This window comes from Macrobrachium rosenbergii, chromosome 19 (assembly GCF_040412425.1).
Source record: "Macrobrachium rosenbergii isolate ZJJX-2024 chromosome 19, ASM4041242v1, whole genome shotgun sequence".
NCBI classification, from domain to species: domain Eukaryota; kingdom Metazoa; phylum Arthropoda; class Malacostraca; order Decapoda; family Palaemonidae; genus Macrobrachium; species Macrobrachium rosenbergii.
In genome coordinates this window covers 26,239,157-26,266,615 of record NC_089759.1, presented here as the reverse complement: position 1 = coordinate 26,266,615, position 27,459 = coordinate 26,239,157, and the positions used below count along the sequence as shown (strand labels likewise).

At 39.6% G+C, this 27,459-nt stretch overlaps 1 protein-coding gene and 1 long non-coding RNA gene across 9 annotated transcripts in view; one reads left to right on the top strand and one right to left on the bottom strand.

Annotated features, from left to right (window-relative positions):
- cnc (cap-n-collar) overlaps positions 1-10,753 on the top strand; it is a 455,033-nt gene extending 444,280 nt beyond the window's left edge. For all 8 annotated transcript variants that reach the window (XM_067121352.1, XM_067121351.1, XM_067121345.1 and 5 more), the window contains one exon: positions 572-10,753. In XM_067121352.1, the coding sequence (XP_066977453.1) occupies positions 572-727 (156 nt within the window). In that variant the 3' untranslated portion in view covers positions 728-10,753. The remainder of the gene's footprint in view (positions 1-571) is intronic.
- The window catches only part of LOC136848765 (uncharacterized), a 205,695-nt gene that overhangs the window by 34,368 nt on the left and 143,868 nt on the right, over positions 1-27,459 (bottom strand). The window contains exon 3 of the long non-coding RNA XR_010856131.1: positions 21,281-21,452. This is a non-coding gene — a long non-coding RNA (uncharacterized lncRNA). The remainder of the gene's footprint in view (positions 1-21,280; positions 21,453-27,459) is intronic.

Below are 27,459 nucleotides of genomic sequence, written 5' to 3'. Positions count from 1 at the left end.
GCAGAAATGGAATTGGTTTATATTTTTAAACAAAATTCTTTGGAATGTTTCTAGGAATGGGTTTATATTTTTAAACAAAATTCTTTGGAATGTCTCTAACGTTATTCCCAGTATGGAGGTAGTGCCAGCAGTGCATTCCCTTTGGCTCCTGGCTACAGCCCCTTTCATTCCTTTTACTGTACCTCCATTCATATTCTCTTCTCCCATCTTACTTTCCACCCTCTCATAACAATTAATTCATTGTGCAACTGTGAGGTTTTCCTCCTGTTACACCTGCAAACCTTTTTACTGTCAATATCCGTTTCAGCAGTGAATGACCTCGTAATGTTCCAGCGCTTGGCCTATGGCCTAAATTATATATTCTCTAAAGTTGTTATGCTAGCCATATGCGTGCTATAGAGATATTACTAAGTAATAGCGTATTTTGTAGGATTGAAGGATATTTCCTTAAAATAAAGTTTGGAATAGTGACATTGTCATATAGATTACTTACTCTATGTCAAAGTACTTTTATATGAAAATGCTGTAATACTTAATACTATTAGTTTAACCATTGCCTTCTTTTTAACAGAGTTTGCGTGATCCAGATGGAAACCCATATTCACCACATGAGTACTCTTTGCAGCAGTCTGCTGATGGTAGTATCCTCCTTGTACCAAGGAGTAGTCATTCCATGGACCCAGGCTCCAGTAGTAAACCCCGTGGAAAGGAGGAAGGGAAACAGTGACCAATGTTGGTTACAGTAAACGTTTAGTGATTGTCTCCCTTTAAGAGAAATTAATGTCACGGTTTAAGGGAGAACCTTTCTCTGGAGCACCCTTACTGTATAACAAAGTCATTAGTATAAATGGATTACTGTTTGTAGATGGTTTGAGAAAGATCGGTTTTGTTAAAGTTTTGAAATTTTAAGGGTTTAAAAGAATTCTTTGGGGTTTTGGGAGCATTTGTTACGGCACTCAACATACAGGTAATTATGATTAAGCATGAAGTGTGTTTTAGAATTTTGCCTTGTTTTCTCTTCAGAAAGCAAAAACAGCAAGTATTATTAGTGGCTTCTTTTTCCTATAATAGGGAAAAAATTGTGGCATGTTTGTTTGTGCTGGTTGCAGAACTCATGAGCTTACCTACATATTATGCAGTCATCTGTGCATGAATATTAAATTAATTTAATATTGACATTTTCAGAATGCACAGCAGCCCTAAGTTTTGTCTACTGACCATTGGAAAGTTAAAAATTATTGGGAGTTACAGTGTCAAATGTTCTTGGTAATACAGTAATGTTTCTTGTAAACTGTACACGGCCTAAGAGATTCTTTCCTTGAGTAACGAGACCTTAAAACTCACCAAATCTTTCACAGATTTAATTGCAAACAAATATTACCTTAACATATGTATATTGTACTGTGTACATTCTTACATAAATTAGTGTATCCTTTTTGTAAGTCCTCATGGTGCCTAGAAAAAATTGCAGTCTGATGTTAAAGAATCAAGCACCATATTTGACTTGCTAAATGATATCAATATGAACATAATTATATGTCCTATTGAGGTATATCCTATGGTGCTCTTATGGTCCTGTAAAAGATAGAAATTATTTTGGTAACTAGGTTAATGGTAATTTTAGTAATGAAAGTAAACCTGGTAATTTTCACCTTGTGTATGCAGAGTAGTTGGTCAGTGATGTGCAATACACAGTAGGTGAGGGTAAAAAAAAGATAGTGGAGAATTTTTCCTCGGGTAAAATTTTACCTTTTGTTAGGAATGAATGATTGAAAAGTTGTAACACTTATTTTTGTAGATTATATGCTGTACTATTAATTTTGTGTTCATATTAATTACAACCCCTCTTGATTTACTTGACTAAATGCCTGGCAAGGCCAAATGAAAAATGCTGAATATTTGTTAAAATGAACAATATTAATACTTGACAACATCTAGACAGTAGTAGCTGGAGGCCCCTTCCCCTTTTTTGCCATCAAATGGCTTCGTTGTTCGTAGTTTCCAGGGTTATTTCTCGACTTTTTTCATCACAAGTGGATGCCAGTAATTATGTGCTTCATTATAAATGTACTGGGCTTTTAACAAACCCTTCAGACCAGTTCTGAGAATAAGATTGGGCTACTAAAAAGAACAAGGGTTGTTACCAACCCCTGGACATCTTCTCTGAGGCCTGGAATGCTTAGATGATGCATGGGTTTGCATTTCTAGGAATGCAAAAAAAAAACAATATCACGCAGGAACAAAATGAAAAAGAAAAACCAGAATGCCGAGGTGTTATATGGGCTGGAAGTGCTAAAATAACCGGCTTCTAGGTGAGAGAGAAAACTGGTACGACACAGCGTGGTTGGGCTAAGCCAGATCAGCCAATGACCGCTGCCTTCACCCCATCAGCTGTCTCCCATTTCCACCAAATCCTTGCGTTGTTTTTAACCGGACTCCAGCAGGCACTAGAGAAATTTCCCTTACATTAGGACCAGAGGTTTCTGTATGAACAAACTATTTATTAATAATTGGCATTTTTTGCTTAAATGATAAAGAAAAGGGGATTTCTACCAACTATGCCAATTATCCTAAGTTACAGTTAGGACTGCCTTGACCATTTGCAGGTAAATGTGCAAATACACAAAATTTTTACTGCATCTAGCAAGAGGCATTTACCCTTAGCCAAGAAAAGCCCTCATAAGACTGATTACAGAAATTTCTATACATAAAGAATCGGTGAATCCAATACAAAGAAGCCATCAAGAAATGAGAATTGTGGAACCTACTAACAGCACAAACAAAATATTCACAGTACCATATGGCAGCTTATAAGGCACTGGCTTTGAAAGAGCAAAAACACTCTTAGTTAAAACATTGCTACAGTGACATGTTTACAAATCACTAAAGTGAATAAATGAATGAAAATGAAATGCACATCACAACCTTGTAACCATAACAGTTATGGTGAGAGCCTGGGAGAGCAAAACACCCATGTCTTCTCAAAGCATAGGACCACACAGAATTGAGTAGGGCCATTCTGAGACTGGAGCTAGGTCTGGGTATGCACAGTGGTGTCTCATTTTTCAGGATCTATGAGACAGGAGCTAGGTCTGGTTATGCACAGTGGTGTCTCATCTTTCAGGATCTATAAGTTGCAGCAACTTGAGAGGTTTGCATGAAGTACGATTACTTATGATTAATAAGCCTGTAAAAAATTTAATGATCATGGTACGTACAACATAAGAGCCATTAATTCATTCACTTACTGACTGCAAACTCAACACGTGCAGAATGTGAATATTTTTTTGCAGCTTCCTGTGGAAGCTGTAAGGTTGGCAAACTTACATTAACTTGAGGCTTCATGTAAGCTTCTCAGCTTTGCAAGTTTATGGCTCTTAGGCCCCCATTTCCAGTGCTAGTTTTGAAATGTTTGTCTTTAAGGGTTAAGACTTGGTCTTCCAGAAATATGGTTCAAGTCTAGGCAACTTAAAACTTGAGGCATAAAAGCAGGCAATTGCACAAGGATAAACTAGTACAACTTGTGGAGTTAGCCATCAACTAGAATCAAATTTCCTGGACACTAAAAAAATTCCAGTCAGGGAGAGCTTAAAGGTGGTCATGGGCAAAGGCTGTTCAAAATAAAATAATGAGAACTCATATGTGGGTATTTAAGTTCTGAACTTCACCAAAGTTACTTTTGCTTTTTCTCACTTGTCATCTTATGATTGACTGGAATTGCAGAGGAGGAACAAACGTTGAATCAACAACTGGTACACATTCTGTTTGGTTGGAATTTCTTAATCATTGCTACTGTATGAAAGGGTTATGATCCATGATATGAACATCAAAGAATTTTTTTTTTTTTTTGTCTGACAGAATAGCGAATACTAGTAGTTATAGTGAAGAAAAAGTGAAACCCCTGCCTTGGACTGGATAATGAGAGACAATGCAAATGGATTAGATGGTTGGGGAAGAACCTCATAATACCTACAGATTCAGTTTGATAAGAAATGAAAATTTCAACTACCATACTCAAAATATGTGCCAAAGGCACATATACTTCTGCTAGTTGGAATTGTGTTGTTTCCAAGAATGACACATCCCTTTTTTTTTTCCAGAGCTTTCAATTCACTGCAAATCAACTAGTTTATTCATCATTAGGAATTTTGTCTTGAGTAAATGATTTGCACCCTACAATGGAATCTTAGGATTTTCTGGAACTCTCCAGAAATGATATTTTCTTATATAAAGAAATTGGTGCCTGCTGATACTAAAGCACATGGATGACTTCACAAGGCTGCTTGTACTGGTTTTCAAGACTATAACATTCTGCCCAGCATCTTGTTGAGTTAACTCTCACCATTCCTCATCATCTTCCTTATAAGAGCATTGTTTGACAAGTTTCATTTCAAAAAGGTGTGGAGTTAATGTTGCTTAATTCCACTTTCTGGAGGTAATGTTACTTAGTTTCACCATTCTGTCCCCAACGAAAAAAAAAAAAAAAAAAAAAAAAAAGATGCACAAACTTTGCTACTTCTACTAGAAGATCTGTCCAGAAAAATTTTTGTCAAATTTAAAGTTCCTACTCTCTTTTAACTTGAACGGTATTTATATGGATCTTCCTTTGTGGGCACTCAACAAAAACTATGTTGTCAGGTGTCTTAGGCTAGACCTTTTACCTCCAACCAAAAGCCTGTAATTTCCTAGAGAGGATTTACAGATATGCCATCAGGGATTCATGTGTGTGTGCTCCATGGTGCCAAGTTGTTGCTTCAACCTAGTAGGAAAACAGGATGCTAAAAAGCCAGGGCCCTCATTAGGGAAAGCAGCCCAGTACAGAAAGTAGAATACTGTGCAGAATAAACTAAAAAAAAAAAAAAAAAAAAAAAAACAAAGCAGTTACAAAAAACAGAACCAAAAAGTATGATGTGATTCATGTGACTTCAACAAAACAGCATTTGCACAAAGTCTGAATATCTGCCCCAGCTATTAGGGTTGGACCCTTCAAATTCTTTAGGTTTGACAGTCTAATGGTGCCTTTCACACTTGTCAGATATGTATCAAAATAGACCATAGCTGTGATCATTTCTTTTATATGGTATGGTTTCTGGATAGGCACGGAAATTACAAAACTACATGGGGCAGTACAAGATTGTAAATCCTTACAGTATATAGTTATCCAAATACTTTATGGTACATACTGTACTTTCATCAATAAACAGCAGGAACAAGGTTATTTGCATATTATATGCACAACCCTAAATGCAGACTGAGCAACAAAATTTCCTAAGATCATGATCCTTTCCTTTTCATGCAACTGCACTTCCAGATGCAAACAGAGTGAAATTAAAACCTCCTCCACATAGGAGGTAGGGATAGTTTTTAGTGGGGAGATTTTCTTCTAACATGGATTTTGAGAAATTCAGTAGCTTCTTTAAGGCTCCAAAACAGTCATTTTGCTCGTTTCTGCAGGACCTACAAATTTGTCTTGGAGCAGGATTGGAGTCTCGGTAACATCAATGTCTTGGAAGAGAGAACTTTCATATTTTTCATATCTAATGTGTATTATATTTTTTTCATATTTAATGTGTTTCTTAGTCAAGTAAATGGCATTCAGTCTTTGCTGGAACTTACTGATAGCTGCAACAACTATGTGGTCACTTTTTCCAACAGTTTATACTGGTGGCTGAACCATCAACTGTCTTCTGCCATTATCTTTGGCAACTGCAAATCAGTGCATCCCTATCAAATTTGTTCAGCTATTAGACTTGGTTAAGGGCTCTTATGAGTAAAATAATGTATGCCATAACAAACTAACTTGTGTGAAACACAACTGGGAAAGTTAAAAGGAAAAATGCCAAAGGTAATGGAACTCCACAACAAGTAAGGAAGCTTCATGTAGATAAGTTTCCTTTTTCCATCTTTTTTATTAAATACATACTTCTTGTTTTGCAAGCTGTCAAGACATAAGAGCATTTGATAGCAAATCTAAAACCTAATGTTGGAGGTCTTGGCTGTTGTCATGTTTCTTTTGTTTTTTTTAACATCTATTCAGCCCTCCTGTTTGTCCTTCTTACTAGCTATTTAGGTAAAAGTGAGAGGTTTGCTATCTGTGGAACAAGAATGTTTAATTTTTTTTATTTTCCTTATTCAAGAAGTAATTTTATCTCTTAAAATAAAATGCTTGTGACCAATTATGAATCATATATGAGAACGAGTAATATCTATTTTATGTAATATGTCTGAACAATATTTTCTGTCTACTCTTAATTGTTGGTTATTTTTGTACATCCTTAATGCATATTCATTATATTTATCAATCCTTTTGTTCTCTTACAAAGTAAATAAAGAAAAACTAAATTATGCCTCAGGAAGTTTAGTAGATCAATTAATGTGAAGCTAATCCGTAACAAGATTCAACGACTGTCTAACATAAGTTTTCAAAGCATTTACAGTGTGCAATATATTGTTTTAGTTTCATCAGAATGCAAGAATTCTTCAACCTTTATTAGAAGTAAAGTGCTCTCTCTCTCTCTCTCTCGAATGAAAGGATAGTGAACAGTGATAGCATGTTAGGCTTCATAATTTTACTTATGAAATCTTTAATCAGTACTTTGTGATTATACTTGTGTATGTGCCAGAACTAAAGACACAAGCATGGCTTTGCTTATTCATATGTATTTGTACATCACCCATAAAGTCTTTACTTTGAAGCTTCTATTTTCTCCATAAATATTTGTTAACTTGAGTAAATTGTCATGCTTTTCAACTGTGCATAAAAATTATTTGAATGAGACCCAACTGTTCTTTAATTATGCATTGACAACCTTTACACTAGATGCATTTTCTCTTCAACCAAGATCTAGACTAACATTTAGCTGACCAGCTGTACAAATATAGTTAGTTTCTTGAAGTTCTTGAACCTACAACAGTAAAACTTAACATGTTGGGGCCCATAAGCTACCTCAAATTTTACAACCCAACAAGTGCTTAGGCTTTATCAATACTCTTCTGTCAGGTACTATTGTCCAGTTACCTAGAACAATCCTTCACATAGGTATGTTAAAGATTTTATTTTGTACAAGCTACAAGAAATGGCCCTCACTATATACTGTATATACATGCTGCATCATTTTCTTCAGTACTGAATAATTAATGGAATATTGGAATATTTTTCTTTTTAGAGATATCTGAACTAATGATTCATGCAATTTATTAGTTAAAACATTTCTACAAAACCTTTAAACTTATAAAGCAGTTTAGAAATGTTTAATAATTCTGAGCTTATACATTTGTACATTTACACCATTACTGATGTTCAACAGTTTTGATTATTCCAGATCTAAAGTTTGTGTGTGAGGTTCATGTGGCTCCTAAAGTTTGCCTGTTAGATAATATAAGGATTTTCTAGTGATTACTTATTGATTTTTATCCCCACTTTTACTCTAAATAAAAATAATTTTCCTTTTTACTAAAAGGGTCTGGATTCTTTATACTCTAAATAAAAATAATTTTCCTTTTTACTAAAAGGGTCTGGATTCTTTAGAGTAAGTTTCTTTGCTTTACAAGGAGAATGTAAGTGACTAATCTCTTGTTGTCACTCCTTAATTCAGCCATGAGTGTGTTATTTACAAATACAGTAATATATGAAAAGCTTCTTAGAGGCCATCTGTCTATAATTCTATATTTTTTATATTGGTTATCTTTTTGATGCCGGTATATAAAACCAGTCTATGATATGCATTACACTGAGGATTTTGACAAGAGTAGAGCCACTGTATCAAGATTACTCTGAGGGAAAATCTGATGAAAATATCAGTAATGAGAACTCCTATTTGTGAGCTTTAGTTGCTAAATTTCAAGCAGGCAAGGTGAAGAAATGGAGGTTTCATCCTGCCATGTTTATGCTTAAACATACTCCTGCAAACAGCATTCCAATTGTGAACTTGGTTTCTTCCTTGACATGCCTGGTATTTATGAACTGAGAAATTGATACTAAACTCTAAAAGACAGAAAAATAAAAAAAACGAAACTTCACAGTACCTTGGTGGTCACCTCTATACCGTACTGATGTTGCTCAAAATTCAATGGAGACTTCCTCTGTATGAGGAGCTTTGCAACTAATTACAGTATTAGAGTATGGTAAATACTCTTTAGCTCACAAACATCTGTCAGGCTTTAGGGCTGGTTATTCTTGAATCAACAGTTTGGTATACTATGGAAAATGATGCACTTTGGAAGTCAAAAGTATAGATTATATAACTTGTCATTACCAAGATGATACTTGTTGTTTTGATGGAGTAAACTATTCCAACTGGTTTTGGTGTTATCTTGGAGGGAGATGAGGATTGTACAAATCATAATGCTTTTGTCAGCTACCATGCAGATGTCCCTTTGAGCTTGAAAATACAGGTTTCCTTGTGTAACGACATAGGAAAACTGCTCCTTGTGGTTAACCAAGATGTGAATATTGAAAAAATCAGTATGGGACCTTGCCTTAAACAATGTCCTGTTAGAAACAATGCCCTCTCATCCCTTTTGGACAATTCCTGACCAATTAAATTTTTTTATTTCCCCATGCTTATTGGTACTGCTGTGAAACCAGTTGTAATACCCTTGTCACAGATATTTTTTTTTTTTTAAGTCTGAAGTCAGAAGATTGCCAGCTTTCTCTGTGAAGTGCCACTTATGGCTGGAAAGTATTCCCAATATTAAGTTCAGTGCATTAATCTTGATGTTTGCAATATCATGGTATTGGATGTGACTTTCAAACCTTTATATTACTCTTGATAAGATAGGCACCAATGATGGGCAGGCACTCTGCAACCAGAATGTTATCCAATATGAAAAAGTTTGCACTTTAGGGCATGGACATATGGCAGCTTTTCTTCTACAGATAATACCATTGATTTCTTATGAACATCTTTGTGTATATAATCACAGTCAGAACTGTACACAGGACTGATATCCTGAAATTTCCCTTGTGACCCATGACAATATTCTATCTAACCTGTCTGGGTATTGTTAGGGTTGGCCTTCCTAGTAAAACTGGTCTCTATATTATACATATGCCAATCCTAAAGTATTGTTCTCTACATAAGGGCTCCTAACATGCCAAGCCCTCAATCCTTTCATGTTTGTACCATCTGTTCAGGGCATCATCTATGTTTTCATATGTCTGTTGCCCTTTTAAGTGAATATCTCAAAATTTCTTGGACTTTGCACCCCCCACCACGAGAAGTCTCTTCTTGTGGCTTGGTAGCTTTCAAACTTTCTGCCTCTTGATGACACTGGCATGGGTCTTTGGATCTAAAACTCCATTACACCACTGGGAAATGCTCCCTTCTCAAACTTCTTGATAGTTTCTGTGTGGCAATTAATCATTCCCTTCATAATCTTGACTAAATATCAAGAGAAATATAGCAGCAGTAAATGGTGAACATGATCTGAGGTTTTCTAATACTGTGCAGATTCCTCAAGTTAAGTACCTCACTATGTGGATTCTTGGTGAAAGCAGTCTACCATATTGTATGGAATTTCCCTCGAAGCAGTAGTGGATGAGATGAATGCCAGTATTGTACTGCTGGACTCTGCCATGTGCACACCATGTTGATTCATATAACATACTGCATCAGCCCAGATATAATATTTTTTGAGCTATAATCTAGTGATATAAGGGATCAATAGCAGATTTATTGATGTAAATTGGGATATTGTGATTCATGAGACTGTTGGTTCACTTCAACAAACTTTTCATTTTGGGATTTATCCCTATTTATTTTTTTTTCTTCAGTTTACTGTTTCAGTGAGGAAGCACAATAATGTTGATCTTGTTTGCTCTATAATGGCAGAATGGAACATAACCTTTACTGCAATGGGAATGTCATGTCACTTCATGTGATAGTAAATGAGCTCTAATTAGGAAATAAAACTGATGAAATGCTTTAAAGCAAGATCTTTCAAAGTTATTTTTGTATTTATACTTAATTTTTTGTTTTGAATGTACAGTTTTTGCTTATTCTTGTTAATCAAATATGGTAGAAGCCTGTGAGAAAACTTGTGGAAGGGAAGAGAGATAACTCTGGTATAACGTTACTCTAGTTTGTATTGAGAAAAACAAATCAATACATACGGTAACTATTTGTGGTGTGCATCTGGCTTAACTAGCACAGCTTGTCCAGTCACTAACTAGCCTAGCTTGTCTTTATCACTTACGAGGAAATACTGGTACCAATAATTATTTTTAGTCTTAGCATCCCTGATTCTTGTTTCATCCAATGGAAATTTGATGCTAGTTTTAGTTCTGTTCAGTACAATTTTATTCAGTTGATTTATCAAGTATACTGGTTGGGTAATATATATGCACTTACTGCTCAGACTTCTCATTTCCCCCTTTTGAATAGGGAAGTATTGAATTTATTGATGTACATATTTATAACAATTTATCATCAAAAGGGTGACCTCTTGTGTGTGAAACTGTTTGTTTTCAGGTTTGTACAAAGTGTATCCCAGTGGTTAGTGCGATCCAAAAGTGCTTTTGATGTAGGCTATATAACTTTTTCTGTTGAAAAAGAATGTAGAATTAATGAGGCAGAGTATAAAATATGTTTTAGTATTTATGTCCAGTATGTGAATGAATTTTGGATTTTTTCCACCCCAGATTCAACTTCCTTATCTGAATTTTATAAAATACTCTACTTCAAGAGTATATTTCTCCACATTGTTACTTAAAGTGTAAAAAAACAGGCATTAAATTTTTAAGTAAATCAAATTGATTTTTCTTTCTTTAAATTCCTCATTTTATTATTAATTGTAATATAATTCTCTTCACCAAGATCCTCAATATAATGAAGCTATTTTTTGGGGGATGATAAACAATGGAAACAGGACAGACTGTATACCCGTAATATGAATGCCAAACTATAAATAGCATTCTTTACTAAATGGCTATTGATAGGGAGTACACTCCACTCCACTTTCTGAAAATTATTAGGAGTCTCTAAACCAGTAAATACAAATTTGGTTGTCACTTTCAAAACATTTAATAGTGGGAATCTCAAAACAAGGTTAACCTAGGAACGTAGGGAAAGAGCAGCTTCTAACCCTGCTTTCAGCCAGGAGCCAACATGTAACATACTGTATGTGTTAATGAATCTGCTGATCACTGACGTACGTGAAGCTATTTACTACTGCCAAAGGTTAAGGAAAAAAAAAAAAAAAAAGAGGTCCAACAAATTGGTTGCTGGTACTATTAGCACATTTCATCTCATGCTAGTTTAACTGTTAAGACAGATGTTCTTATCCATAACTAAACTTCGATATGATAGTGTCTTGTGCAATGCTAGTTAACTGTTAAACAGATGTTCTTATCCATAACTAAACTTCAATATGATAGTGTCTTGTACAATAAGTAAATTTTTAACTATCATCCACAGAGGTAAGAGTCTTCTCAGGGGATTTCATACGTGACCTTCGGATCAGTCAAATAGAGAATCTGCTATTCAATAACAATCCAAATATTTTTTTCTAACACATGGTAACCTTCCATTTATAAAGATCGAGATGGATTCAGTTTATGTTGCTGAGAATCTAAAACTACACATTTCAATCCATCCCACTACAGTATTTTGTTAATGCTAGTTTAGTACAGTACTATGCAAAATAATATAGCCCTTGATATTAGTCCTGCAATGCCATTAATGGTCAAAGTAAAAAATCTGTTACTGTATCACTACAAATTCCTTACAATGACAACCTTTTTTATCTCAATAATTGAAACAACTTTTCTTGTACACATATGTTGACATATTAACCAGTGATGATTTTTCAATAAGTTATATTTATTGTGCAGCACTCTTTCCAACTTCCTAATATGGACTTTCCTATTTGCAAATGAGAATCAAATTAATCTTTTTAGGAATGCATGACTGGAAACTTTCCATCCAATTTGCACATGTTTTCCCAGTGTTCTTATGTTGGGAAGATTCATGTACTGTACTGGTTTATTAAATGGTAATACTATATAGCATTCCTGTGTCACAGATGAAAAAATATATGAAGTGACAGAGTGGGTGATGTAGCCTGGTATTTATGCAGATTATCTGAAGCAATGCTTGGCTTCCTGTTCATTTTGTATTCTAAGGTGAATAGCTTGCATTATTTTCTGGTGCAGGCAACTTGTCTACACCATTCTCACACTGCTCAGCCTTCAACGATAGTTACATTTGCTACTTATGTAAAAGCTGACAAGGCGTATTGAGTACATGTGACTGGGAAGGCCAAGGCCTTGGGTGCAGCTTAACCCAACACTGTACCTGGTACTAAGTCCTGGTTTGCTTATTTTGGTATACATTTGACTCTTGTCTATCTTAGATGTGTGACACTTGTTCTCTATTGTTCTTTAGTACGTGTTATAATTTTTCATTTGTTTCTCATACTTTTTATAGTTTTCCTTTTTCCTCTATATTACAGTGGTTTACACTAAACTTTTGTTTGATGTGACTAATATGCCTGTGTCTACGATTTTTTTAGCATTTTCATTCTTTTCTATTCAAGTGATTTCTTTTTAATTCTTTTCTATTCCTTTACTGTCTAAAACAGAGTTTGAAAACTGGTAATTTATTACTGGTACTTAGCAATTTCGGAAATCAGTGAGCATTACCATTACCGAAACACCATTACTGGTTTATTGCTCAATTTCAAATTAGAGAACATACAGGAACATTTATTTGTGGATTTCAATTTTTGTTTTTAATTTCAGGAAATTCATCTGAAGAAAATTTGATAATCACAGTTCAGAGCTGGCTACAGAATTGAAGAAAATTGCAAGTGAACGATACTCTTCACAGAGGGTGACAAATATCATTGGAATAATATGGGTTCCCGAAGATCCTAATTTACTAAAGAGAAATGATTCCCAAGAACCCTTCTTGTTGCCAAATCATAAAAACGTAAAGACACTAAAAGATGCAACCTTCAACAGGCTTTTTCCATCAGATGCAGATGCAGAAAGACAAAAATTAGATGCCAAAATTGATATGTCTGAAACAAAATCAGCAGGCAGTGATCCAATGCCTCAGAGATATCTTAGAGAAGTGGAAATTTAAAGTAAGAAAACCAAGCTGTCTCTCTCCTTTTGATTTACCTATAGAAATGAAGCTATTTGAAGCAATAGGGAAGCAGTCTGAGCACTTGGAAAAGCTTTACAAGTTCTTATTAACAATAAGAACAACCAGAATGAAATCTGAAAGAGCCTTTTCTTCTGTAGGCTACTTTGTTTCAAAAATCTGTTCTTGATTATCCCGAGACAACTGATGCTTTTCCAGTGCTAAATAATTAATTAATCTCAAATTATAGTACCGTAACCAAAAAGTTAATATTTTTGTTGTTGTTGTAAGTGCTATGTAGTTAATTAATCTCAAATTATAGTACTGTAACCAAAAAAGTGTATATTTTTGTTGTTGTAAGAAGGTTGTCTAAATTTCTTCAAAAATTAATTTTCTAAAAAACAATGGACTATTTTAAATTATTTTAATTTCACAGTATCCCTTTAAATATTCTTATTATGAAAAATGACAAATTTTAAATCAATTTGCATTTTCATAACTAACAAACCTTCAATCTTAACGTAAGGAAAAATTTTCTGGCGCCAGCTGGAGTCCATTTAAAAACAACACAAGGGGTTGGTGGCAACTGGCATCAGCCAATAGGGGAGCAGGAGGAAGCTACGCATCATCAATTCAGTTTCCTTCTAGCCCAAGAAAATATGAGGGGTGGCTTGAGGTGGGCTGTACAATATATGTTAAGACCAAAGGTTTGTTGGTTATGAAAAATACAAATTGATTATTTAAAATTTGTCATTTGTTCATATACAGAACAAACCTTAGTCTTAACATAAGGAAGGCTTACTCTTGGAAGTAGGATAAGAGAAGTCTTAGAACTGACTGGAAGTTCAGACCACCTGGGCTCACTTCCTGACCATACGAAGGACATAGGAAGGAGTTAAAGCTTCTGATCTATTGAGCTTAGGTTACTGAACAGCCAGATATCTGGGCTCATAGAATATGAAGTACATGTCTCTATTGTTTCTTGATGATGGTAAAGAACTGCTGGAGAAAACAAAACTTACGTTACCCACCTATGTGTTTGTTGCCATTTCCCCTTTCCCCTTGTAAGAGAGAGGTATGGGTCTTGCTTCTATAAAGAATTTGTATTATGTAGGAACAAACATAAACATTATAGAACGGAAGCTTGCTCACCTGCACCTAACCAGTTCCAGCATATGATAGAATTATTCTCCCTACTGCCTGCCAGTAGAAAAGAAAAAGAATGAGAAAAGAAGAAGACCAGTCATCTTATTCACTCTCACTTTCATATCCAACATCATAGGTAAGATACTAACTCTACTGCCAGGGACACTGGATGAGCTACACAACTTGTTGAGCAGCCACCACCAGACCCAAGAAAAGTGTCTGAGGACCTGTGGGCAACATCCCACAGATAGAAGGATGTGAAGGTGGTTTGGCGAAGCGGTGTACCTGCCTTCAAAATCCTAACATCACGTGCTCTTGCATGCACAGTTCTGGCATCTGAATGTGAAGCAGAGGTGTAAGCTTGTCTAATCACTCCACGTAGCCAAAAGGAGATAGTATTCTTGGACACTTCTTTCTTGTTCCAGCTATCAGGTTTGAAATGACGAGTCCTTTTCAGATAGCTATGCAGTACCCTGACAGGGCATAACAACAATTCATCTGGGTCATCACCAACAAAATCCCGGAGAGAGGGGATTGAGAAAGACTCGATTCTGTCATTATGAACAGAGGGATTTTGAGTCTCAGAAAAGAATTCCAGGACAAATTCGAAGGCTACAGAACCCTAACCCCTCGTATGTTTAACATCAAGAGAGAGTCCATGTAGTTCGCCGGCCCCCTTTGAAGAAGCTAAGGCCAGTAAGAAAACCGTCTTGAGGGTTAAATTCCTGTCTGTTGAGCCTCACAGTGGTTCATGTGAAGGGTGAGTAAGACTGCTGAGCACCATGGTCAGGTCCCAGTCTGGAGGTTTGAGATCTCTCGGGGAACAGGGCTGCTCGAAACTCTTGAGAAGCATAAAAATTCCCATGATGAAGAGAGATCCACACATTTTAGAAGAAGAACTAGTCCAGAGTAGCTCTATAACCCTTTATGGCTGAAACTGAGAGTAGTTTCTCCCTACGGAGAGAGATAAGGAAGTCCACTACTTGTTGAACAGAAGTTCCGACAGGAGAGAAACCCCGTTGACAACACCAATCACAGTAGACTGCCCATTTTCCTTGATACGCTGCTGTAGATCATCTTCTGGGGTAGCCTGACATCTCTGTCGCAGCTCTGTGAGAAAAGCCTTTCGCTCGCAAGAGATACTTGATAGTCTCCAGCCATCAAGAGATAGGAACCCTACTGATTGGTGAAACCTCTGTGTGCAGTTGCCAAAGAAGGTTGTGCCATGGAGGAATCTCTCTCGAAGTTTCAGTCAACAAGGTTACAAGATCGGGAAACCATTCTGCATGTAGCCAAAAGGGAGCCACCAGGGTCACCCTGAGATTCTGGGAGATCATCACTCTGTTGATCACTTGACAGTTTAGGCAAAAGGGGGGAGAAAGGCATATGCTTCCAGGTTGTCCCAAGGATGTTGAAGGGGCGTCCTCTGCCATGGTCCAGGGATCTGGAACAACCGAACAAAAAACATCTAGTTTTCCGTTGAACCTTGTTGTAAAAAGGTCTACCAAGGGCCTTCCCCACAGATGGAATAGCCTTTCAACTACCTCCTAATGAAGTGACCATTCCATCCCCTATACCCAACCCTGACGGCTCAGCTTGTCTGCCACGACGTTCCTCTTGCCTAGGATGTATCTGGCTGAGAGGCCTACTGAATGGGAGACCACCCACTGGTGTAACTGTACAGTCAACTAATGAAGATGACGGGACACTAACTCCCCCGTTTGTTGACATAAGCTACCACTATAGTGTTGTCGGACATGAGGACCACAGAGTGCCCTGTCACCCTTTCTTGGAATTCCTGAAGCGCTAGGAAGGCTGCCTCCATCTCCAGAATGTTAATATGAAGCTGTTTCTCTTGGAGACCCCACAGTCCTGAGTCCAACCTTTGTACGAGGTGTCCGAGAACAGAAGGATTTTCGAAGGGGGAGAGTGGAGGGGCACTCCTATGATCATGTCCTCATCATCTAGACATCATGCTAAGTCTTGCCTTACCTCTTTTGACAGAGGAATCAAAAGCATAGGGGAATCCCTCGAAGGGACCAATATTCCTTCAGTCTCCATTGAAGAGAGCAAAGGTGAAGATGACCATGAGGAACCAGTTCTTCTAGGGGTAACAAGTAACTGACGAGCTAGATGCTTCTGTTTAGACAGGAAGGACTGGGCTATGCTCCTGAACTTGACTATTCACTGATCTGATGGAAACACCTTCACTGCTATCGTGTCTATGATCATGCCCAGGTAAAGGATCCTCTGACTGGGCAAATGGTTCGTCTTCTCCAGACGGTGCCTAAGCCACAACAAAATTGAAGTAGACGTTCTCTGTCTTCGATCAGTTTTACCCGGGAACTCGTGAGGAATAGCCAGTTGTCGAGGCATCTCAAGATGCAAATCCAATGAGAATGAGCCCAAGCTGTGACTAAGGTGAACACTCTTGTAAACACCTGTGGGGCTGTTGATAGTCCAAAGCAAATAACCTTGAATTGGTAGACTATCTCTCCAAGGCTGAAGTGAAGTAACTTCCTGGATGTATTGCAACTCATTCAGAATAAGTACTGTATAGCATTTCAAATCGTAAAGTGATCATATAGCCTAAATAGTTAGAAACGCACTAACCTAATCGTAGCCTAAGTCTTATACTATGACACCCAGGTTACTTCACTCATATTAAATATTGCACTTAAAACACTCGTTGTGTATATTAATCCAAGACATAAATTATATAAATTTACTGTTAGTTCAAATAGCGCATTCAATATTCCTAGCCTGAATTAGAATGAGATTGGGGATTGGCGTAAGCACAATCTCTACTTCGTAACCCTCATCCAAAGCACACTCCAAGAAATTCTCCTTACATTTAGATATGCATATCTCCTAACGGAAACCTCTCCAAATGAAACTTTAACATGAAAAGGAATCCTTAAGTGGACTTGAAGGCACCAACAACTATGGCTGCATTCCCCTTTCTTGAGTCCCTGCTATATAAAACTACGCTGCACCAAAGCTGTGAAGAGACTGCCTTCATGGCCATCTTTGACCACCACCAAACGTTCGACTAACAACCAAAGAAACAACCGATGTCCAGTAGTTAATCACCATTACACGTATACTTACAATTAAATACACAAAACAGCAAAACACAATGCTTTTCACAACTGCAAACACAACAAAACATAATAGTTTTCTTCTACATAATATGTATTTCCACTTTACATAAATTTAAAAATACAACTGTAGAAACCTAAAGAAGGGTCTTGAACTACCTCTGCACCCCACTTTACCATCATTTTCTTCACTTCCTCTTGGAGACCTAGAAGCTTCAGTGATCCTGGAGTGTATGTTGATGGGTGAAGGGGAAGCTCGGAGAGAGGAGGAAGAGGAGGAAACTCGAAGGGTACAGGCAGTCCCTGGTTATCAGCTGGGGTTCCGTTCTGACAGCATGACGATAAGCGAAAATTGCCAATAACTGAAAATAAGCGAATCGGCACCTCTGTTAGGGATGTATTGGCGCCAATACCCGATTACCGGTGCCGAAAAGTGCTGATTTTCGTCGCTAGACAAGCGCCGTAAAACCAGATCACCTATAACCAAGCCCACTGATAACCGGGGACTGCCTGTAGTAGATATCGCACCCATAGAACATCTACTACCCAAGTCTCCACCCGGTACTGCTGCCAAGCTGCTCAATGGCTTGCCAGGCAACCCCCGAAACTGAAGGCAGCGAGTGGGGAGGGGCGCCCACTCTAATCTCTACCTCCTCTAGTTCTGCCTCCACCTTCTCTTTCAGGCCTGGAAGAAAGGGGCTGAAAGGGCTGCTTCTGAGTGGTCTCCTTGGTTTGAGGTGGCGAAGGTTGGCGACCTCTGCGTGGTCCTGCCGCACTTTAGGTCTCTTAGGTGACGTGTAAGAACTAGTTTGAGGTCTTTCTTTGGAAGTGCCAGCACAAGAAATGCCAGACAATTTTGTGACAGCTTGATGTACAAGACGATCATTATTGTCTGCTTTACACCTGTCAATTGCAGAATCAAGCTGATCCTTGTGGAAGAGAGACGTGGAGGCCAAGATATCTCCATTCCGTAAGGCTACAATGGAATCCGTACTGGCGAATTTTGAAATCTTATAAAGAGTGGCATCTCTTCTTTTTAGTAGCAAATTGGCCCACACATTAGCTGTTCAGTGAGCCACATAAAAAATCTTCTTACCACCAGATTGCAACAACCTAAAGAAGGTGGCCCATTGAAGATGAAGAGATCTGAGCCACTGGTGTCGTCCATGAATAAGGCTATGAGGCTGCCTGAAAAGCTGACGAAACGGTTGATTCCAAGGCATCCGCCTCTTGGTGAGAGAAGGATGGACCCTCTGCTTTAATCTGGTCTAATGTAATGCCTGCGCCTAAACTAACCAGGTCTGGTTAACTTGTTTAGGCTGCAAGGAAACCTTGGAGGCTGCATAAAAGCGTCTATGTCGAGGCAGAGGCGGAGGAATTAGCTTAAAGGATCTACTGGAACGTAATGAATTATCCCTTCCGGAGACGAGAGAATTCACTTGGCTAAGATACAAATCAGCATGCTTAGAGCATGTTAATCCCAAGGAAGACTTAGCCTCTTTCTTAGGCCCCAGAAGAGCTTCAATGCCTGAAGTGTGATCCGATGAGGTAGCCGCAGTTTCTTCAACTGAATTGTTACACCCACGAATAAGTTCAACGACCTCAGCATAAGTAGTCATAAACTCTTGATGATCCGTATCTTCAACCTCTGGTCCACACGAATCATGATCTAGTCTATCAGCCGAGTCAGTGGGGAGGCGGAACTTCAATATTTACCACTGGAGCGTAGGCTCATTCAGGTCCCAGGACCTTCTTGGGGGCCTGTAGACCTATAGAAGAGGAAGTACTGTAGTACTGTCCTGAATCCGATGCCGCCTACAGGAATGGGAGCAAAAATCTTGATGAATACTGTAGATGAATGTCTTGATCAGATGCACAGATGTGCAGGGCTGTCGTCTCCAAAAAGGAAGCTGCGGCCGTGAGATCGGGAACGCAGACCATGGTCACGGCTGTTCACTGGTCTGTCGTTCCTCGAGGCACAGACATGGCTGTTGGCTGGGCTGACATTCCTTGAGGAACGGTCATGGCCATGTGCTGAGCTGTCGTTCCGTGAAGAACAGTTATGGCTGTGAGATCGAGTGTGTGGATGATCATGGTCCCACACGTTGGGCTGCTGTGACAAGGAGGACAGGCACGGCCATGTGGCCTAGAGACTCCTGTTCTGCATTATGAAAAGGCTGTGGGTCTGGTTCTAAAGCAGGAGATACACTGACAGTACAGCTTTGCGAAGACAAAGGAACAGGAACAACATGGATGTGCTTGGACAACCGAGCATCAGGTGAAAGAGATGAAGAGCAATGGTCCAGAGACTGCCTGCGAATCTTCTTCCTAGGAGAGACTATGAAATCCTTCTTCCTCCATCGTCTGAAAGGGATGGGCAAAACGGAAGATGAAGAGGGGGCAGGAGAAGAAAGACGGAGACAAAGACGAGGATGAGGAAGGCGATATACAGGGTAAGGCAGAGGCTGAACAAGAAGGGATAGGAATGCCAGCCATTAAAGGAGATGAGAATCCTTCCCAATTTGGGGTGTTGATTTCCTCTTATCTGCCTCTTATTAGCAATCTCTTCTACTGCTCAGAGACCAAAGACAACACACAAAACATGGGTTACTCATGTTGCAAACGTTAAATCTGCATCTACTACAAGTGGGGTGAGGGTCAGTAGACATAGAAGATAAGTAAAGGGAGCAAAGGTTGTTACCGTCTCCAGGACAACATCTCTGACACCTGGGAGGCTTACCGGCAACACAGGCTTTCATTTGGGAGATGCAAGTAAAACACAGATCAAAAGCAAACAAAAACACACAACAAGAAAAAGAAAGAAAAACCAGAAATGCTGTAGGCATAAGCAAGCAGGAAGTGCAAAAAACTGGCTTCTTGCAAAAAATGGGCACTGAACCTTCTTGCTACAAAGATGGTTAGAGAGAAACTGAATTGATGGTGCATAGCTGGGGTAACACAAGTCCCATAGCTTCCTCTTTCTCCCCTATTGGCTAATGCCAGTTGCCACCAACTCCTTGTGTTGTTTTTAACCGGACTCCAGCTAACGCCAGAGAATTTATCCTTATTTTAAGACCAAGGTTTGTTCTGTATAGGAACATTGGTACAGTATTATCGGAGTTAAAAGCCCATTTCATCCATTCTTGCTTTGCTTAAAGATAAAAAAACTGGCACTAAAAAACCAGTTAAACTGGTAACAAATAAATCCCCATCAGAAATTTACTGGTACTAACGATATTGTTGGCAATTCTCGAACCCTAGTCTAGAGCCGTTCATCGTCTTAACCCACACAATCCATGCTAAAAGTAATCTTTTAATCATCCAGATTAATATAGCCAAGGCCTTATTGGATAAGGTCAACTAAAATTTCATAGGAGTAAAACGGCAACTACATACCCTTACACACCCTTCCTTGTCAGTACTGCATAACTGTAAACACTAAATATCCTTATAAACAACAACCATCATACTTTAAACTGAAAACTTTATACAAAAGGTAATTAGCTAGCTTATTTTCCCACATTTGTAACAAAATATACTTTGCTAAGACATTCACAATCTCATGCAATAAAAATCCACAATTTTATAGTTAAGCTGTATTACAGTGTAAAAGACAAAAGCAAAGACTTTTGAACACCTGAACAGTGTTCCTCAACAGTGATTACATTAAAATATTTTAATGTCAACACTGAGCAGGAACACCATTCAGGTGTTCGAAAGTCTTTGCTTTTGTCTTTTACACTGTAATACAGTTTACTATATACTGTGGATTTTCATTACACAAAACATTCATTATAAATAAAATTTGCAAAAACAGACAGCGAACCATTTTTTTTTATCATACATAACACTATTGAATATAGTAATGGGTATCTCTTTCTTTTTCCCATTTTGCTTGAATAACTAATAACAGGCTTGAAAATTAAACAACTTTTTCTCACTCACCTGTGTGCAGTGTCGAAAAACTGCATACGTTGGCCAAACCTTTAAAAACTTTTGAGGTTTATAAGTCCTCCTCCTTCCCCCCCCCCAACCTTCCTCCAACACCAATACCTCCTTGGTGCCTAGAGGGTCTTGCCTAGAGAGTCTTGATAGAGGATCTTGGTCATGGATGAACCTGGCATATCAACATCAAGAAAGGTAATTTCTATTAGCTGGAAATGTTATTTTCATGATAAAATTAAGTTTCATATATACTTATCAAGTAACTACATAGCTATAGTTTCCACTCACATGGCAGCCTAAATTTAAAAAATCATGGTAGCGCTGCTATTGTTTTTGTGTAGGTGACTAGCCTGCCCACTATCAGGGAACAATGGGAACAACAAGGCAGAAGAGCTTAATTCATTTGTGCCCTTATGTTCATGTGAGGGGATGAGGGAGGGCTTCGATCTGTAATTACTTGGTAAGTATATATGAAACTTAATCTTACCATGAAGATAACATTTTCATACAAGTAACTTACCAAGTAATTACATAGCTGAATCCCACATTGACAAGTGATGGGATACATGGACATAATCTACTCCAAAGCATTCAGTCACGAAAATGAATTTGAAATATATAATTTGCTAGCATTGATACAATGATTGTTGTTTTCTTACCTGGTAAGAGAGCTACTGCAGGTAATTACTGCCTCTGGTTGGTGTTCATCTCAACCTTTAGTGCCGAGGCAGAATAGCCGCAGGACACCTCTACTTTTAAGTGAGAAAATTCCAGTGGCTTGCAAAACACAAAAACAGGTGCCCTTGCCCTGGGCACAGTACCAAAAAACAATAAACAGACAACGCTGTCATCTACACTGAAATAAAAACCACCACCCATCCACTAAAAACTGGTGGGCACTCCAGGTACATAGTAACCCCAGGCTCCTAAATGACTCAATACCCTATGTCAAGGCGAAGAGATCAAGGGTAAAAGAAATGCTTCCTACGCTTCTTCCCCCAATACCATACCAGCCACTGATAAAGGTCCCAGGGTACTGCAGTTTTCAAGCACTGTTTCTATTTCTCTTAAATAGTCTGACGTAAATATGGACTTACACTCCCAGTAAGTATACTAAAATCAAAGAGCGTTACATATTACACCTGAACGCAAATGAGGTGGTGACCGCTCTAATATCATGTACTTTCACCTTAAAGGTAAGTGGGATGTCCTCTTGGATCCAAGAATATGCCTCAGTAATAAGATCCCTTAGGAAGAATGACAATGCATTCTTAGAAAGAGGTCAGGAAGGACTCTGACATAGCACCAGAGATGGCTGGATGGGCCTCAGATTTTCTCGGTCCTGTCCAGGTAATACCTTAAGGCCCTAACAGGGCAAAGGACCCTTCCCTCCTCTTCTGGCCCAAGGATATCCATTAGATTCTTAATAGTGAAAAAGCAAGGCCAGGGCTTGGAAAGTGTCTCATTCTAGGCCAAGAAACTGAGAATAAAAGAGCAGACTACGACTCCGAGTGAATCTTATCCATTTGTCTATGGCCTGAAGTTCGTTGACACGCTTGGCAGTGGCCAAAGCAACAAGGAATAGAGTCTTTCGAGTCAGGTTCTTTACAGTAAAATGTTCAAGAATGACCTAAAAGATAAAATCACTGATTTAATTCAAAATTAGTGAAATTACATGTACAGTATTTTCTATGTATTCCTGTTTAATATGACATTTTTATAATAGAATAAAGTTTTATATATGCTTACCAGGAAATTACATAGCTAAGTTTCCACTATGAACAGCAGCTTAGATTAAAAATTTTGCGGGTAGCACTTCGATAGTTTGTGTAGGTCATCAGCCTGCCCCACTCGCTGGAATATTAGGAACGACTTAGCAGACAATCGTCATTCATTGTATGCCTTATGTCCATCAGAGGGGAGGAGGGTGGGCTCCAATTCTGTATTACTTGGTAAGTATATACATAAAACTTTATTCTTCTATCAAAATGTCATTTTTATGTAAGTAACTTACCAAGTAATTACATAGCTGAATCCCACATAGGCAGGAGGCGGGATGCATGGAGATAGAGTTCTACTCCAAAACATTAAGTCATGTAATGAATTTGACAAAGAACAGTTGTTAGCACTGAATACAATGCTTGTTGTTCCTTAACAGTTAAGAGAGCCTGCAATAAAAAACTGCATCTGGTTGTCGCTCAACTTAACCTGTAGTGGCGTAGCAGTAAAGCCATGGAGCATTTCTACTTAAGTGGGAGCTTTGTAGCCAAGGAGTACTCCGATGGCTACCAAAGCATCAGTGGAAATTATGCAGCTAAGGAGTTATCCGATAGCTAGCAAAACTTTAAAAGGTGCCCTTGCCCTGGGTGCAGTACCAACGTAAACAACAACCAGAAACGCTGTCACCTACACTGAAATAACACCACAACCCATCCACTGAGAGTGGTGGGTGTTCCAGGTACTTTGTACTGCCTGGCTCCTAAAAACTCTATACCTCACTAGAAGTTAAAGAGATAGTAGGAGAAAATCCTATGCTTCCTCCTGCCACACCATGCCAGTCAATATCCTGTGGTACTGCAAATTTCAAACGCTATGTAGCCAGCGCCGGTCTGGAGTTGGCGCCAGGTTAGCTGTAGTAGCTCACGGATGCTGGTGTAACTATCGCTGGTGCCAGACTGTAGCTGACAGCAGGTGAGCCCGAAGCTCTGGGAGCTCTATAGCGGGGGGCCAGACTTATGTCTGGTGCCAGCTAGCTATTCGAGGATCTGGCGACAGACCATAGCTGGTGCCAAAAGAGCTGGGCACCAGGAGAGCTAGAACCCTATAACTGGGACCAGACTTGTTGTTGGCACCAGGTGAGTTGAGCACCAGGAGGGCTATTAACTCAGGATCACTCCTTAAGATAATGAAATTCAGAGGACGATTTATACTTCCAGTAGGTTCATGCAGAATTGAAGTAAGGGACATATGTGCCTGAAAGCTAAAGGAGTAGAGGCTGCTCTGATGTCCTTAACTTTCACTTAAAAGGAAGGCAAAATGTTCTCCTAATCTAAGAGTGCCTTGGAAATAAAAACTACTGTAAAGGATAAAGGACAATGCAATCTTAGCCAGAGGATGAGCAAAGGATAAGTATGGCCCTCTTGATTATCAAGTCCTGCTCAGATAATACCTAAGAGCTCCAATTAGACAGAGCTCATTCTTTCCCTTAGAGTTGTTGAGTGCTCCTGGTTGTTCAGAGCACGCACCGGCACCAGGCTAACGCTGGTGTCAGGTGAACTAGACGCCAGGCAAGTTAAGAATTCTGGAGTTGAACAGAGCTCCTGAAAGCCAAGGGTGTCAGTTACATTCTGAGGGAGGAAGAACAGATCCAGGTCTTGGATGGGACCTCGTCCTTGGTTAAAAATCCAAAGGAAAAAATGAGCCAACCGCATCTTGTGCTTCCTAGCTTGGGTGTGTAAAGGGCTTGAGAGGTTGTGAGAAGGATATGAAAGACCGAGATGAAAGATCCAGGTCTCTGTGCTTAAACCAGATACAGTACAGTATAAGCATAGATCGGTACCTCTTCAAGGAAAGCGAGAGATTCTAGATCTTCTCAGAAACAAAGAAGCAATTTGCAGCAGGGTCAGAGATGTCTTAGAAGAAGAGACATACAGAGTCCAAGACACCAGCTTTGGAAGACCACCCCTGAGTCTGGAGGATGGAGCGAGAGGGTGACTACTGAATCTTGCAATAGCCTCTGCCACACTTCTAAAAGACTCTTCGGAAGACAATCCTCCAGGCAGTCTGGAACCTGTCTGGGTAAGAGCGGACCACCGTTGGTAGTATCTCTGAAGCTAGTTTGTCTGAGGAGATACAGTCTGGGGGAAGGATCTTGGAGAGTCCACCAGCAAATGCAGCAGGATCAGGAACCATATACATGGGCCAGGACGGGGCTAAGAGTGTCATTTATCAAGAAAAAGAGCTTAGACAGATTAGCGCTTCCTTGACCATGCAGAAGGGCAGAATACAAGAAGGCCTGAGAAAGGCCGGCTACAGCATTGTGCCTGTTGCCCATGTTATAAGACTGGGACTGGAGTACAGTAAGGCGAAGGTTCGTTGAGGTGGCAAACAGGTCCAAGGTTGGCTTGCCCCATAAAATCATCAGATCCCAACAACCCAGGGGATCGAAAATCCACTGATGGGAAGGGCATACTTCTGACAGCCCAGTTCATCTTTCGAAATATGTTCCCTGAATAAAAACGAGAGACTAAAAGATTTGATTGATCTGTCAACAGAGGGAGAACTCTGCTGTTTGGTCCAGAGGGAACGCTGGATCCAGTTTCCCTGCTTAAGTAAATGCGTTAGGACTGAGGTCTTATCCAAAGGGACTACCATAGTCTAGAAGTTAGCTAGGGTCGAGCAGTACTGGGGCCGTAAGAGAATCACTTTAACTCTTTAATGTAGAAGTGGAGGTTCCGTTCTGCTTGGGGACTGAGCCCTGGAAAACTTCCCAGTTCCTCAAGCAGACTCCCCTAACTTACATCTAAGGGGCTGAGAAGAATACTAGAACTAAGCTCAGCAGAAGAAGGGATTCCTTTTCATAACATCATGTTCGGACAGCCCTACTGAAGGTCCAACTAAAAACCTGGGTTAAGAGAAAACACGGAGGTGCTCGACTGTGTTTACAGTTTCCAAGTCCCAGTAAGATTGTTATCAAGAACCTTCGAGCCCCTTTCTTCGAAGGTAATGAAGAAGTCAGCTGACATGTAAAGACTGAGATTATGCCCAGAAAAAGGGAAGTCACATGCAGGAAGAGTGAAGACTTGGGAGAGGGCCTGAAGTGTCATAGAGAGGCTGAAGTGCAGACCCCCAAGTGGAAAGCCCTGTCCCAAAAGACGGAACAAAAAAGCTCTCTGGAGTCCGGACAGGGATAGGAAGAATGCTTCCTGCATATCAACACTCCCATCCAATCGTCCTGGGGAATGGCTGATAGAACTGTCTGGTTTATCTCCCTCTTGAATTGATCCACTGTCTAAGAGAGAAAAGAGGAACTGTGGCCATGCAGCTCATTGTCAGGAACCGAGTACCAGAAAATAGTGCCAAGTGCTCCAAAACTGGTGTAGGCATGGCATCATTTGGGAGCAATGGTCCACTGCGACTGTGTAATTCCTCATAGAGTAAGAGAAAAACTGAGATCTCCTCCTACACAATACAGACAAGAGCGGAAACTCTAAAAACTAAGCTGTCCGTGTCTGCACATAACAGGACAAGGAAACAATCTGAGGTGATGATTCCTGGTAAACACTTGGGAGTGCCTGTCTTCTTAGCAAGAGCTCCTGCTTGGAAAAGAATTGGCACCTGGCGAACGGGGACTGGCGCCGGCACTAGACTGGCACTCAAGAAAAAACAACAGTGTGTTCTCAGGAAAAAAGCCAGCGCTGAGAACTAAAAGAGGGCCGAGCCTCTGGCACTCGGTGCTCTGACACTGGACACTTGGGCACTAGATGCTCGGTGGATGGTATAACAGGGCCAGAAAATTACTAAGTTGGTGCTGAATGGGCTCCAAGAAAGGAACATAGGTATGGACGAAACCAATGTAGCAAACAGAAGTGGTGCCTGTCTTCCTGAGTGTGTTGTCTGATGACTGACAGCTGGCGCCAAACAGACAGGTAGACGAGCAGACATAGGTGGACACTCAGACACAGGTGGATGCGTGAATGTGCGTGCTCTGACACTGGGAACTCTAATGCTGGGCGCTCAGCCACCGTGCACTCGAACACTGGACACTCGGAGGCCACTGTTCACTCAGACACTAACTTGCATTCTTGGAACTTGAGTGCTCGGAACTTGAGCCTCAGACCTAACACTGTCCAGATTGGAAGAGCGTTGGTGTCAACTGACTGGCATACCACAACTGGGAGATATGCCTCTTCAACAGCCGAGATAAACCCAAAAAGCCCCATCAGCGACACTGGGATCCTTAACTATTCACACTGGGATCCCGAAAATTAGATGCAAGGAAAGCACATCACTATAGATGCCTTTTCAACAGCTGTCCATCGAGACCTGAGGACAACAGGCTCGACTGAAGGGCAAACCCCCTTGGACTCCCATGGACTTCAGTATGCTTCCTCCCTGGTGCATGGGAGCCTGACAGTGACCTTTGTCTAGGAGCACCAGCAGGAAAAGTAGGCACCTCC